Here is a 14,418-nt window from a genome sequence, read left to right as displayed (position 1 = left end):
TGATCATTATTGTCACTTTTTCAAAGTACTGTCAATTATAATAACTCGCTGTTTTTTTTTTTTTAAAGTAGATGGTTTTTTTTTTTAAATATTTGCAATAAGTGTATAACCCCCCCCCCTCCGCGGATACACTCACGGAAAATTCGAAGTGGCGGGCCTGATTTCACTTGTTCAAAATGAATTTCACTGCTCTAAAAATGTCAAGTAAGAGAAATATAATGCATTTTTTTCTCACAGATTGTGTATTTTGTGTATGTATTTTGTTATTTTTGAAAGCACATACTAAGTGTACCCGTTGCCTCTCCCCCCTCCCAGTTGGAATAATTATAAATCACGATCATGGGCGCCCATATGCAAAATTAAAGGAGGGGGGGGGGCTCAGATATTTTCCCGATGGAAACCGAGATTTGACATTTTTAACAACTTATTCATTAATGACTAGAAAAGAAATATTTTTACATTTTTGCAAAGAAAAAATTACTAAAAGCAAGAAAGTTCAAATTTATAAAGGGGGGGGTTGAGCCCCCACTTGCCCCCCCCCCATATGGGCACTCATGAGTCACGTTGATGCAGATATTCGCCTTTTAGTCACATTCGGTTTCAGAACGACTAGCCATTTCCTAGAACTGGAACCTATTTCGCGGCGGGGCTTCGAAAATTGCTTCGTCCCGCCTTTCCATTGGCGGAGTCCATTTGGTGGGTGGAACTGGATGCCGGGAATCCCGGGGTCGAGATAGGCTCCGACGTAGACTTTCCCAACATCTCACCGCCCCCTGGGTCGACATTTGCATTTCGAATCATCATTCATGCTGTCACACCTTCTCGTTTTGAAAATCAAATCAAGCGCCTGTCGATGCACTGCAAAAATTGATCCCCACTGAATTTTTCTTCAAAATTCTAATGTTCCATGGCAGAGGCGGCGATTTGGACTTAAAGGGGGAGGGGGGTAGCAGAAAAAAAGATTAAAAAAAAAAGAAACAACTAAAACCTATAGGACTAAAAAAAGAGGTAAAGAAAAGTACAAAATTTTGCTAGGGCTAATTTCACAAAATAGCGGTACTGGTTTCAAATAAATTGAATTTTCTTGATCTTACAGTTCACGATTTTTAATGAAACGCAACCTTTTCCTCTCGCACTTTTCGACATTTTTCTACAAAATTGAAAGATTGATTTTCAATGAACTGAAACAATGATTTCTGTCCCAAGACAAACTTCAGTTTATAAAACGTTTTAAGAAGGCAAAAGCAGTTTTATGTTTCATTCTAATTACATTGCTTTCAGATTTGTGCGGCATCTGTGGATAGGTCCCCAAAATAAATCCCTGTTTCAGACAACTTAAAAAAATAAATAAAGAAAAAATAGGTTCTATATTCGGAGGGAGGGGTGGGGCAGGGTACTCTTCTCAATAGCAAAGGCACTCAAAATACTATGAAGACCCCCTAAGAACTAGATCGATCCCCTGAAAAGAGAAAAAAACCACTGAGAGCAACCCCCCTAAAAATTTCAATGGTGCAGTCTGTTCCGCGGATTCTGGTGGGGGTGGGAGGAGGGGGTTATACTTCTGCTATATTAATTTTCTTAAATTACTATGAAATGGATCCTCTATTTATTTTTCTTATCAAGACTACAAAACAGAACTCTGGATGGTCTTTCTGATACTGTTTAAATTTATCTCTAAATTAACAAGTCTTATGTACTTATTTATTTTACTTTATTTATTAATTTTTTGCCAATTCTTTGAAAATTGCATTAAATTCTTCAAAATATTTCACTGAAAAGCTATTAATTTAGCTTTTGTGTTGCTAATTTAAACAACGAAATTTACTACACCCTTTATTATTACCAACTTCACTATTACCAATTTGTTAATATTTCACCCACTTTCTGTACTGTGATTCGTTCAAGATTTGTTACGCATCTTATATACTTGATGTCTATTCAATATTTAGCTATCAGAGTAATTAACTAACCGTTCTTCCATGCAATTTTCAGTGTATTGAGATAAGAAAATGTAGTAGAGCTTGAATTCCCCGAGAAAAAAATTACTTTGTACTGTATAGACATTTTTAAAAGTTGCTTTTTATTTTTTAAAACACTTTAAACCAATTATTTTTTTTATTATTTCCCCAAAAAATTTTGGTACTCAACGGTAAGCGTGTTTAATTTAATTTTATTTTTTACGTATTAATTTGTCATTTTTTTCATCATAATCTCACAGTATACCAATTTGTTCTTCCGCAACACTCAGACAGTAGGGTGCGTCTTATAATGCACTTTTTGAAAAAATTTTGAATTTCTTATGGGGCACCCCTTTAATTGCTTCCTTTTGATGAAAAAACACCCACTTAAAAGTTTTATAGAATTTGAACAAAATTTAGAGGTTGCTATCAGCGATTAAAATTACGTTCATTGTGAAAAAATAGAGTAAAAATATATTCCCAATTTTCTATTGCAATATTTCACATCAACATGAAATTGGGTTGGTTAAGGTAGAAACATAACCTAAATAATTATGTCCCATACATACAAAAAAAAAATAATAAGCATTTCATGGTTGCTATGCTGTGTAATAATGTGAAACAAAAATCATGCAAAAGTTCCACTACGCCATTCGTATCATCTGTTTACAATTTCAGTCTTTTACATTCACCAGTATTGCAATTTTTTCCTCTTTGTTTCTAGTAATGTGAAATATACAAGCCTTTTTCTGATTGCTACTTATTATCTAAACTGTTTGAAAATATCTCTTCAGAAATACTTGATGGAAAGACCTTTTTGGTGAAAAATCTGAATGTTATTAATGAAATCTTCTATTTTTTTCCTTTGGTTTTAGTTCTACTACATCTGCTGTTCAGTGCTTCATTGGAGGAGTTGTTCTTTTAGGTTTCTTTAAGAAAGAGACCAATTTGGTCTTGATTTGGTTGAAAGAGACAGTTTGTCTCTTCAGATATGACACGTAGATGTCAAACAAAATTACTTGAAGCAACAGTTTCCTTCTTGTAAGTGAAAATGCTATTCAACAACAAAAGATCAAATCTAGATAAATTTTATTGCAAATTCTTGTTCTTCAGAATCAGTCAAAGTACATTCAGTTACAACAGAGGCTAAAAAAAAAAAAAAAAAAAACTTCCGCTACAGTTGATTCGGATTCTTCATAATTTTCTTTCTTCCGAAATTTCTTTTAACGCAACTTCTGTTGCCTTTTTAAATAGAGATTTATTTATTACCAATTTTACCTTGTCCTCCTAGTTTTCTTTCAGTTAGAAATAATTTCTCGCCTGGAAGTGAAATTTTGCGTAAAGTATCATCAGCAAGAGCAAGGTCAAACAAATAATCTAATGATGGATTCCAATAATTTTGTTTTTGATTATTGAAATAGAACTCTTTTAATTTTCTTTTTGAGTTCTTAACTGACAACTTGTGTTTCTTTGAGTTACTAACCAACAGTTAGTTAAGAGGTTGAGAGTTGATTGTAGCTACAGTTAATTAACATGATTTAATAAAATATGAAATAGTTTCAAAGTCAGTAACAATCTAATTTATTACTAATTAAAATTAATGACAAAAAAAAAACATAAATAAATATTATAATGATCGATACAAAAAAAAAAAATAAATAAAAAAAAAAATAGATTTCAAATTTTGCAGCAATGGTAGCAACCTCTAAATTTCATTCAATTTTTATTTTTGTGATATGTGAATTTTTTTTTCATCCAAATGAATAAAATGAGAGGTGCCTCATGAAAAAATAACATCTTCAAAAATAAGACGCACACTACTCAGACAGGCATCACCTGACGCAGTCAGAATTGACCTTCTGGAAAGGGGGGCGGGGTATAAAAGGTCCTTTAATGCACAAAACTATCGCGTTTGTATGGGCAGTATGTGTTGAAAAACAACGGTTTGGGTCAATGGGAGGGGGGGAATCCTCAATTTAAGGACACATCCGGCTCATCATGGAAAGGGGGAGGGGCAGACTCGCCATTTGGACAGCCAAGAGACGGGTCAACTCACCCCCCTTCCCCCGATTTTATAAACAATGATTTTATGCATTAAATGTGTTTTGTTGTTTTTTCTATGAAATGCTTTGGTTATATTCCCTTTGTCCTCCCCCCCCCTCCCTGGACAATTCTAACATGACGGGTTTGGGGGGGGGGGGGCACTTTTCTAAATAAAAACTTTTTCACATGCATAGTTGGAATAGACCTAACCTGGCAGCGTCATAATGCTGTGATTAGGATCTACGTAGTCTTAAAAATGCTGTCTAGTTAAGTTTGCTCCAGCTGTAGAGGGATCTTGTGAGGGGAGCTCCCAAAAATGAAACATATTTTCAAACTCAGTTATAAACTTACTATAGCCGAACTCGTCAAAAATTTAAATTTAGGAATTGAAGCAGTCAGCAATTAATCATTATTATTATTTGGGGGGGGGGGGGCAGGGAAGGGGACAGCTGCTCGCCATTGCTTTTCTCTGGATAAGCGTATGGTTCCGATTCTCTTCGCTGTGCATAGCATCTGAGTAAAATTTAAGCATTTAAAACCGTGCTACAAAATGGGAAACAATTTTAATCCAAAGCATTTGAAAAGACTTTTGAAGAATTCTTTAAAAGGTTTTCCTTTTAAAGAAATATTTCTTTCAGTGATGCTATTTTTGAAACTGTTGTTTTTATATCATAAAACATGTATAATAAATCATATCGCACAGCATGTACGGAATAAGTGTTTGAAAATTAGATTTTAAATAAACATTTAGTTTCTATCATTGATAACTCAATCAAATTCGTGGGATTTGATGATGCAACGAAGTTGCGACATAACATTTTCAACATATTTGTGAATTTTCATTATTAAATTCTGTTCCTTTAACCATGGATGTTTAATGAAGTTCTCATGTTATTATTATAGTCATATATTTTTTATATTGTTTTAAAATTTTACTCTTACAAAATTGCGTTTAAAGCACTGAAATATAACAGTTTCAAAATTCGAACAGCACAGTTTGACATTAAAACATGGATATTAAAACATTTCAGAGAGCTCATTTCTGTGGGAATCTACTTCAAAATTTGTCAAATTATATCTGCTAATTTCAGATAGTCCATTCGAAAATTATTAACTGATAAGAGTTCATTTTCGATTGAAACCACTAAAAAATTTTTGGGACCAGATTAAGGCATGGCTACACGGACCATACGCCCAGGGCATCGAAAATTTGGGGGATTTAAATCTGTTCTAAAAATCCTCATGTGTGAAAAATTATCGCAATAAAATCGGTAACGTGTTTTGAAACCAAGTGCTCTGACCCCCCCCCCCCCGCCCCTCCCGCTGAGCCCACGGAATGGAACCATTTGTTTGTTCACTATTGTTTGTATGTGAAATTCGATAAACATTCATCTCGAAAGCAGGCGGTGAAAAAAAATTTAATGTATTGCCTATGTGATTTTTAGTTTTTTCCAATTTCCTCTCTCCTCAGTTTCTTGGAAATTTAACGGAAGGATGTGAAATACACAATTTGACTGCCCTCATAGTAAATAGGTGGCATTAACAAAAAATTTTCTCCTCATAGTAAAACCTGCAATCTTAAATTTCGAGCCTACCTGGGTTTTTGCAGGGTTGCCCTCCTAGGGAGGGGGGGGGGTCAATTGAAATTTTTAGGGCGAGGTGTTTTGAGGAATATTTTTCTCTTTTAGGGGGTCTTGCTTTGGGGGAGGGAGGATCTTTGCGATATTTAGGGGGATGCACCTTTTTGATTCAGTTGCCCTTTTTTTTTGAAATTCAGTTTTTGGGGCACCGCCCACCTAAGAGCCCCTGCCCCTCTTCTCGTGGTTTGACGTCCAAACTTTTTGGTGCACCACCCGCCTATGACTTAAGTATTCCGAGAATAAAGCACAAATATCAAAGGTTGACGAATTTGCACGTTTTAAGGGCTACTGAATATATTTTGGCCCTTTTTGGAAAATGTCTATCTGTGATTGTATGTGTCCACCGTTCCATGGTTGTAATACAGTCAATGTTTTTTTATTTTTTTCTGAAAGTGTGACTACAATTTCTTAAACAGCATAACGATCGGATTCAACTGATGAATTGTCAATTCATACTGATGTACAGAATATTCGAAATATTGAAATTTCATCATTTTCTCCCATAAGATGTTATTAGTAAATCTCTCATGATCCTCAGTGGAAATAATTTTCATGATAAAGTGGATACATACATTTCATTAAAAGTTATCAGTTTCTCTCTCTCTTTTTTGCAAATTTTTTTCATTTTCAAACTCATGGTGGGAAAATACATCATACGCTACTCCGGGCATTTACTCATGAAAAAAAGGGGGGGGGGGAGAGGAAGAAAGAAAGAAAGAAAAAAAAGGAAAGAATGGCACGTCTACAAGTAAACGTTGACAAAAGACTTTTTAAGAAAAGTACTTCCCCCCCCCTAAACAAAAGTTATATATTAAAAAAAAAGATTTGTCCCTTTTAATGATACTGGAAAGTGTTTGTTCCTGGTGAAAAGCAGAACACAATCAGTCTGATAGTTGACACGGGGCACATTTCTATTTCAGGAACCCCCTAAAATTTTTGAAGACACTGGGCATGAAATTCATTTTGTGTCCCCCCCACCCCCCTCCATTCCGGCTTATTTTATAAAAGGAAGCTATAGAATATTTTGATACTTGCGTATTAATACAACCATGCTAAATTTGGTAGTATCTCATATCACAATAAAAAGTAGAGAGATATAAAAGTAGAGAGTATACGATAATTATATAAGATGTGGTTAAACTTTGCCCGTTGCAGTAAACCGTAAATATCAAACTTATCTGTGATGTAACTTTTAACAGTAAATACGGACTAAACTTGGAATGGTTTTGGGATTCAAATTTTCAAGATATCAAATTTTTAAGGGGGATTTTTATCAACAAATAAGAGATTTTTTCCTTGTCTTGGCATTTGCAAATATATCAATGATATCATTGTACCCTGGATTCTGAGTGAAATCATTAGTTATTTTTAACTAGCATGATAAATTAAGGGGATTTTGGACCCCCCCTGAAATCTAAGAGGAGGGACCTGTGCCCCGCATGCCCCTGCGGTAATCAGGCTCTGGTGAAAAGTACTCTTCCACGCAATTGTTCCTGCAAAATTTTGATTGAAAGTTATATTAACAACCCAACCTGCAACGAAGAATACTTTTAAAATAATTATTGAGTAAGTGCATTAAGTAAAATTCAATCATCTTAATGGATTTTATCTGTGTATAGTTTCATCTTTTATTTCATGCTTTTTTTAAACACTGATTATTTCATTTGTAATTCAATTTTTATTAATAAGCATATTGAATGATTAGCTAAGTCTCCACCCCCCCCCCTTCTGTGGAAAGTTCGCAATTATGCAAACCATTGGACAGATCGTAGGACCACCCCCTCCCAAATACAAAAATGCAATGAAGACCTCACATATGAAAAATTCCCCTAAAAACAAGCTCCTTAAAAATGTATCCCCCCTAAGTTGTGTGCCGCTCTGCATCAGTCTGGGAAAAATTAGCAGTAGCTCATTAAATGCTGTGCTCTGTATCAGGGGCGGATTCAGGGGAGGGTCAAAGGGTCAGCTGACCCCCCTGTGACAGGAATTTTATTAAGACTATTTATTTAACTTCAAATTTTCAGATCAGAAAAAATAGTTCGCATGGAATCAATGTTGACCTGTTTTATGTTTGGTTCTGTTAGGTATTTCTACCCAGCGCGTCCATATTTCAAAGGATTGACTGGGTTTGTTTACTGAGCTATTGCTATTTTGAGTTTTTATTCATTTTCAAAAGCACAATCATCTTTAATGAGATTAACGTTTTTTCAGAGCACTCTTCCACCTCAAACCACATGTCCCGCGTAAGTGCTGTGTGTGCTTTTTCCAACTATTTTGTAGCTGTTTTCTCGTATATTCAAAGCAGATGGTAACTTGAACAGTTCGTCTGCTTAAAGAAACATGACTTTTGATGAAAATTTGAGGGAATAGGATCCATGGCGCTGGCTACTCAGCCAAAAACCGCTCCGTGCTAAAGTGAAAAATTGCGCCCCTATTGAACTGCAATGCCCCCCCCCCCCAATAAAAGGGAGGGAGGGTATTTTTATATATTTTTTAACAAACATGCAAAAAAGGGCAAGCAGTAACTCCATAATTAAATGTGAATATTCATAATAATTTTTGGCAAAAAATGTTTCGTTTCGAAAAACGATAAACAGAAGTTATTTAGAGGATTTTACAGAAATTTTTTTACAGATTTTTTAAAATCTGTATTTCAACTAGTCAAAACAGCTAAAGCGTTATTAAGTTATTATTCAGTTCATCAGATAGCGAGGTCTGATGTAAGCCCAAAAATCAGGCGTTGTATATGCAGAATTGCGTTGTATATGCAGAAAGAGAAAACTAAAATAATATGATTCACAAGAGTGATTAATTCGTACAGAAATAGGGAGTTCGGAGATTCTTTCACGGATAATTTTCAAAATTCGTTCCATAAACGCAATTTTAGCCGATCTTTGGAGTGCGGTGAGGTTTGGAGATTCCCGTTTCGAAATTGAAGTATTAAAAATACGATTGCAGGTCATTTCATTAATGATTGTCCAAAAATGGATTCAAAGATTTTCCCAGAGAGAGTTTTTGAAATTGAAGTTTCTCTCAAAAATGATTTTAGACGACCATTGATGATGTGAGGAAAAGTGGGCTCGGAGACTGTGCCCCAGAACTTTTCGTAGTTAAAACTCTGAGCACAAAATTTTAGACAATTCGAAATTTTAAAGTTTCGAAATTTCAGTCCTAAAAACAAAATTTTTGTTTAGAGCACTCTCTCGGAAAAATTCAAGGCCTAAAAACGCTCTTGTAGACCGTCCTTGATAACGTTAAGGAAAGGGAAAAGATTCGGAGATCTTCTCCCAGAAAATTTTAGCTCTAAAAACCCAATTTTAGACGATATTTCTTTAGGTTAGTATTATGGGGCTAAGGGAGCCACCCTCGGAATTTTTTGGAATTGAAGTTATAAAACAAAATGTTTAGACATTCTTGAATGAGTAACATTGCACTGGAGAGGAGGGCTCCTCCTCGGAAAAACTGAGGAATTACCCCACCCCTTCACCCTCTTTTTGTGAGAACCCTGCCAACAATAGTCCGTTTTTAAAATGAATTCTAATTCTACGCAATTAGTCAAAATTACAAAAGAACTAACATCTTTTAGTTCCTACAACTTTTAGGCGCTCTCTTCATCTGTGAATAAAATTCACTTTTCTATTACTCTTTTGCGTTAAAAGAAAAAAAAAGTTGTTTAGGTGTAGAAACAGCTTTTATGGATACAAATTAGCAGTTTTTCGTGTGGATTTTTTATAGATGTTTTCGTACTATCGGTTCAAAACACGTTTTTCTATATTTCTATAATGCTTCCACCTTTCTCTTATCTTTCTGGAGAAACTTTGAAAACTGCTTAGTCTTGTATGCATTAGATAGTTTTTATTTTTAGAATTATGTTTACACAATTTTTTCCTCCTCTTTCTTTCCCCTTCCTTTTTTTTTTATAGTTACAGAAACTCAGTTGTGATATTTTCTTATTTTGCTTTGGTAATTTTGCGCCCCTCAAATTTTTTTACTTCGTGCCGGGGCACGGACTGACGGAGTGTTAGTCCGGCCCTGCTGACTATGCCATTGGAAATTTAGGAGAAGGGAGGGGGAGAATTTGGAAGGGTCTTTCATTTGAAGGTGGGATGCTCCGAAGCATATGAGGTTGTGCGCCATCACCCTTGGGGGGATGAAAACCCCTGCTAAACTGTTACTTTTTTACGCGCTTTATTTTTAAACATAGCGCTGGCCATAGAAACTTAACCCCCCTTACACAAATTTCTGGATCCGACCCTGCTCTGTATGCATGAGGATAAACATGATTTTAAATCCCTGCAGATATAAAATACTTTGAACTGTCGTTTTTATTGGTTTCACTAACGCAACCGGAACTTTTTTTTCTGGTTAAAACGCCGGGGGGGGGGGGGGAGGGATGGTCACCACATCCTCTTCGTCTTCCTTGTTGTATAATGTAAAAACTGCATGTACCAGTTTGGATTTCTTTGATCTCTAAAGTGTTGAAAATGGGATAAATGAAGAAATATTTTTTAAACGATTCATAAAAATAAAATGCATTAGTTAATCTATTTTTTTCTCAAACAAATCAAAAAAATTTAATTGCGATAGTGCGATACGTTTCAGAAAGTGAATTTTAATGAACACAATTAATTTTCTGTTGATATCATGTATCAACATATTTTTCTCATCAAATATAATTAGTTATGTAAAAAAAACCTGCTGAAGATTTGATACTCTCCTCTTGAAAGCTAGTTTTAACTCGTAATCTTAGCAAAAAAAAAAAGATGTACTGTCTAGTCTGGACTTTTTACCTGTTGCGTAAGTTTCGGAGATGATTGTGTTTGAAGAAATAAAAATAATAAAACATATCGAAAAGCCGGCCGGCTGTCCTTGATAGTTTCATCTCTTCGCGCGTCAAAGAACTTGCTTAGTAAAATTCGCAGCACTTGGTTGGTCGAAAGAGTGGAAAGCACTTACCGGCAGCGCCAGGATACACGTTTTCAATATCACTCCGAAGTGAGTAGTTCGGTTCGTATTTTTCCTCCATTGCCCGTCTCGCTACCCGGCTTTTATTGAGAGCTAGTTCCCTAATTTTTCAGCGTTGCCTTCTGTTTCACAGCGGTTCAGTGTCAGTTTCCAATGACTTTTGACAAAGTGGGTCCGTTAATTAGGCGTCACGAGGGAAATTTTCGTGAATTTCCCAGTAATTTTAATCATCATAGGCCGAATCCTGCCTTTGAACCGCCTTGGATCGGCAGACAACGTTGGATGGCAACAACGCCTTCCGCCATTGGTCGTGGTCCTGGAGAAAGATGGTAAGGAAACCGGATAATAAATTTCTATCTTTTCAACCTTTTAAATTTGTTATAATGAGTGTAAATAATGTGCAGTACGCTAATGATAGGTTGACTAATTTTTGCACATAAGTCAACGGGAGGTTATTTTAAGATGGCGACCTTCGTAACTTTCAATTTTAGTTTGTGTATTTTTTGCCTATTTTATATTGGCATATATTTGATCATTCGTGTAAATTATGATTAAGATCTGTATATTATTGTGTAAAATACTACTCAATCTCTAAAAATGGCAGTTGTTAAAAACCCTGTCATATGTATTCCGTACCACGTGGTGTCATTATTGCCATTTAAAATGGCGCCTTTAATCGATGCTGAGTGTTATGTTCCTACTTTTTTATTTTTTGTTTGTTTTCAATGAGTGATCGTCTGAGTAACTTCGTTTTACTAGACATCAATTTACTTCTGTTTCTTGATCTGTATTTTCCTTTTCCAATGGTCAATGAGTAGTTAAAAGATCGACTTGGGGAGCTTCTCCATTAAATCACTCTATAGTATTTGCATCATGCATAAACAACTTATCCAAACAATTAACCATGTGATGCACGCATGAGATACAGCTAAATATTTTAATCTTCCGATTCCTCACTTCACGAAAAAATTTGCAATTGAAGTAATGTTAGTAATATGTACTTCCCAAAAAATGTTGCAGTACTGCTATTCATTTCTTTTTGAAAACATACTTGTATACACTTTTTTACGCCACACATTAGCTACACAAAGTATTTTAATATGAAAGTACGATTGTGCTGTGTGCGTTGTATACTTGTATGACTTTTGATCTCTATTTTCTTATTCTGGAACCTACCTTCTACTTTCTGTGATTGCAATTTAAGGGAAATTTTGTTATGACTTCTTGTTTACATTGCTCTTACTATGCAACAAAAGTAAACTTATTTGGATAGATTATATATGTAATTTATTTTTTAATAACAACAGTACAAGGAAAATAAAGTATTTTAATAAAATTAATAAAATACCACAACCATTGCATCATTATAAAATTGCCAAGTAGACAATGTGTGCTTCTATTTGTACTGTACTTTATATGAAGTTGATTTGATTACATGTTAATATAATCTTATTTGAAACGAAGTTATGAATTTGAAAATTTTTAAAATTTAAAAATAACATTTAGTCAATCAAGTTCTGGTTAATGAATTATTACATAGCTAAAACATATCAAGTACAGTCGAGTCCTGTTATCAGAGTCAAGCATGGGACTTTTTCCCCAAAGACGAAAACTGTTGAATAAATCACAAGAGAATTATGTGTCAGAAGAGGACTGTGGTAGAAAACTTGCATAAATTGAAATATGTGAGTGCATTAGGTGTTATACCTGATGATTAAGAAATACTTTTGTGCATGAAAGTAAAAGAAAATATTCGAATGATAAATTGTAAGAGTTTGCAGAGAACTGCCGTTATATTGCTTTTGTCGAGCGATTTTATGTCCATAAGCTCGCCTCTTTTGCATTGAAAAAAAGTTCCGTTTGACACCAAAACATGTGGTTCTCTGTAAATTTCTATGGTTTTATGTTGAGATGTTCTTTTTTTCTTTAACTCTATGTCCTGATCAACCTTGTCTCCAAACTAAATTGTTTTCAAAAGTGATATTAAAACAGAAAACAATGCTTTTTAACAACATTACATGCACTGTATCTGCACACCTGGTTATGGAAAAGCATGAATTTTGACCATTATTATAAATGGTCATGGAAGCGCGACCAAAAGGGACAATGAAATTTTCGCATATAAGTGAAAAATTCAAAAATAAGCTTAAATGCAATTAGTTAACATCTGTTATACTAATAGTGCACTATTAATACTAATGAATAAATACGCAAATAATTTCCGTTCATGCATTGTAATTTAATAAAAATGCAAAATTTGAAGTTGTACGGTTTGTCATTTTTTTTATACACTGTACAGTACGCAAGTGAATTCCCCGAAACCTAAAAAATGTTGCGTGATCAGTGCTATAGCCGACGAGCATGTAAAAGATCCGTAATTTCAAACCCAATTGCACACTTGTGCGAAAATGAACGCGTTTTTGGAAGAATCTGAACAATGGAATAAAGGCGTGTGACTGCATTCCAAGAGACAGAACAGAAATGGTAGAATCTTCTGATAAGCAAAGCGTAGATAAGCGATTTAACTCGAAACTTAAAATTTTTTTATTGTGCATAAGTGAAATTTGCATTTCAGGTTTTGCGTATAAATGAAAAAGAGTTAGCATTGTTTTCCTATATCTCTGGCTGATTCCTGTGAGAAAAATGCACATAAGTGAAAAACGCATATAACAGAGGTCACGTATAAGCAAAAGATCACTAATTATTTTAGATTAGGTAGATTAGATTGCATGTCCGCTTCAACTCTTTAATTTTCTTTAGTATGTTATTCCACTGATTGAACAATAATAATTTTATGTTTAACATTGTTTCAAAACCCTTCTTTTGTCATAATGTGTAGTTGGGTACTTGTGCACTTCAAATTTTGCATCGGTCATTTAAAAATTATAATATATTTGCCTCCGAGTTTTTTCCATAGACTCATGGAAATGATCATTAATGCTCATCAATGTCTTAAATTAATAAAGTTTACAAAAATAAAAATTATTCACGATGTTTAGGGCAGTAACAAAATATGGAAATTAGGGAATTTTCATTTTAAAAATATTCCAAAATGTTGCAAATTACGCAAACTCATTTTAGTGTTTTCAATATTTGAAGTTGATCCCAAAATTTTCGCGTACATTTTGGGTTTGTTGTTTTATAGTTGGGGTTGTTTTATTTTAGTTCTGATTATTTAATTTATTCTGTACTTATATTATTTTAGTAATCAATGAGTAATTTTTTATCTCGAGCTTTTTAGAACACTGCTAGCATTTAGTAAGAATTAAATAGTATTAGATTATTTTTTTGTTATGAAGTTAAAGATTAACTAACAAAAATTAAACCAGCTCCAGGGTTCGCTATTCACCATCAGTGTTATATCATTGTTGCCTCAAGTTTGAAAATTCAAGTCATTTTACATTAAAGCTTTTTTTAATATTTTTGTGTATTGTAACAGATTTTTCAAAGAGAAATTTTTTTTTTGTAAAATTCTTTCTTTTAAAATCATTTTGTATGATTTGTTGGAAAACGAAAGAAAATGTAAATGCGCTTGGTTCAGGATATTAATTTTTAAAATTTGTTAATTATTTCTTTCATATCAGTAGTCATTGTAGCATTAATTATTTTTCGGTTGTATAATTGTTCAGCTCTTTAATTTTTGCAAAAATTTGATTATTTAGTTATAAGTGTGCCGTGTTTTAAATTTAATATTGTTCAATGTATTGCTGTCTGAAATGTGAATCTTCGTGTTATTTAATTTATTTTTTTTGGGCTGTTTGTTTTTTGTAATCAAGAAATTAGAATGCAGGAAATGTTTTTATGAAAACAAA

The 14,418-nt window shown here is 34.0% G+C and overlaps 1 protein-coding gene across 5 annotated transcripts in view; it reads left to right on the top strand.

The window, feature by feature from the left end:
* The window catches only part of LOC129222627 (insulin-like growth factor 2 mRNA-binding protein 2), a 78,928-nt gene that overhangs the window by 24,427 nt on the left and 40,083 nt on the right, over window positions 1-14,418 (top strand). For 2 of the 5 annotated variants that reach the window (XM_054857154.1, XM_054857153.1), the window contains exon 1: window positions 10,654-10,935. The exons of the other annotated variants lie outside the window; for them this stretch is intronic. In XM_054857154.1, coding sequence (XP_054713129.1) covers window positions 10,760-10,935 — 176 coding nt within the window. In that variant the 5' untranslated portion in view covers window positions 10,654-10,759. Of the gene's footprint in view, window positions 1-10,653; window positions 10,936-14,418 lie in introns of those variants that run through there. 5 annotated transcript variants of the gene reach the window in all.

This window comes from Uloborus diversus, chromosome 5, assembly GCF_026930045.1.
Source record: "Uloborus diversus isolate 005 chromosome 5, Udiv.v.3.1, whole genome shotgun sequence".
Taxonomy (NCBI): domain Eukaryota; kingdom Metazoa; phylum Arthropoda; class Arachnida; order Araneae; family Uloboridae; genus Uloborus; species Uloborus diversus.
This window is presented reverse-complemented; position numbering and strand designations above follow the sequence as displayed.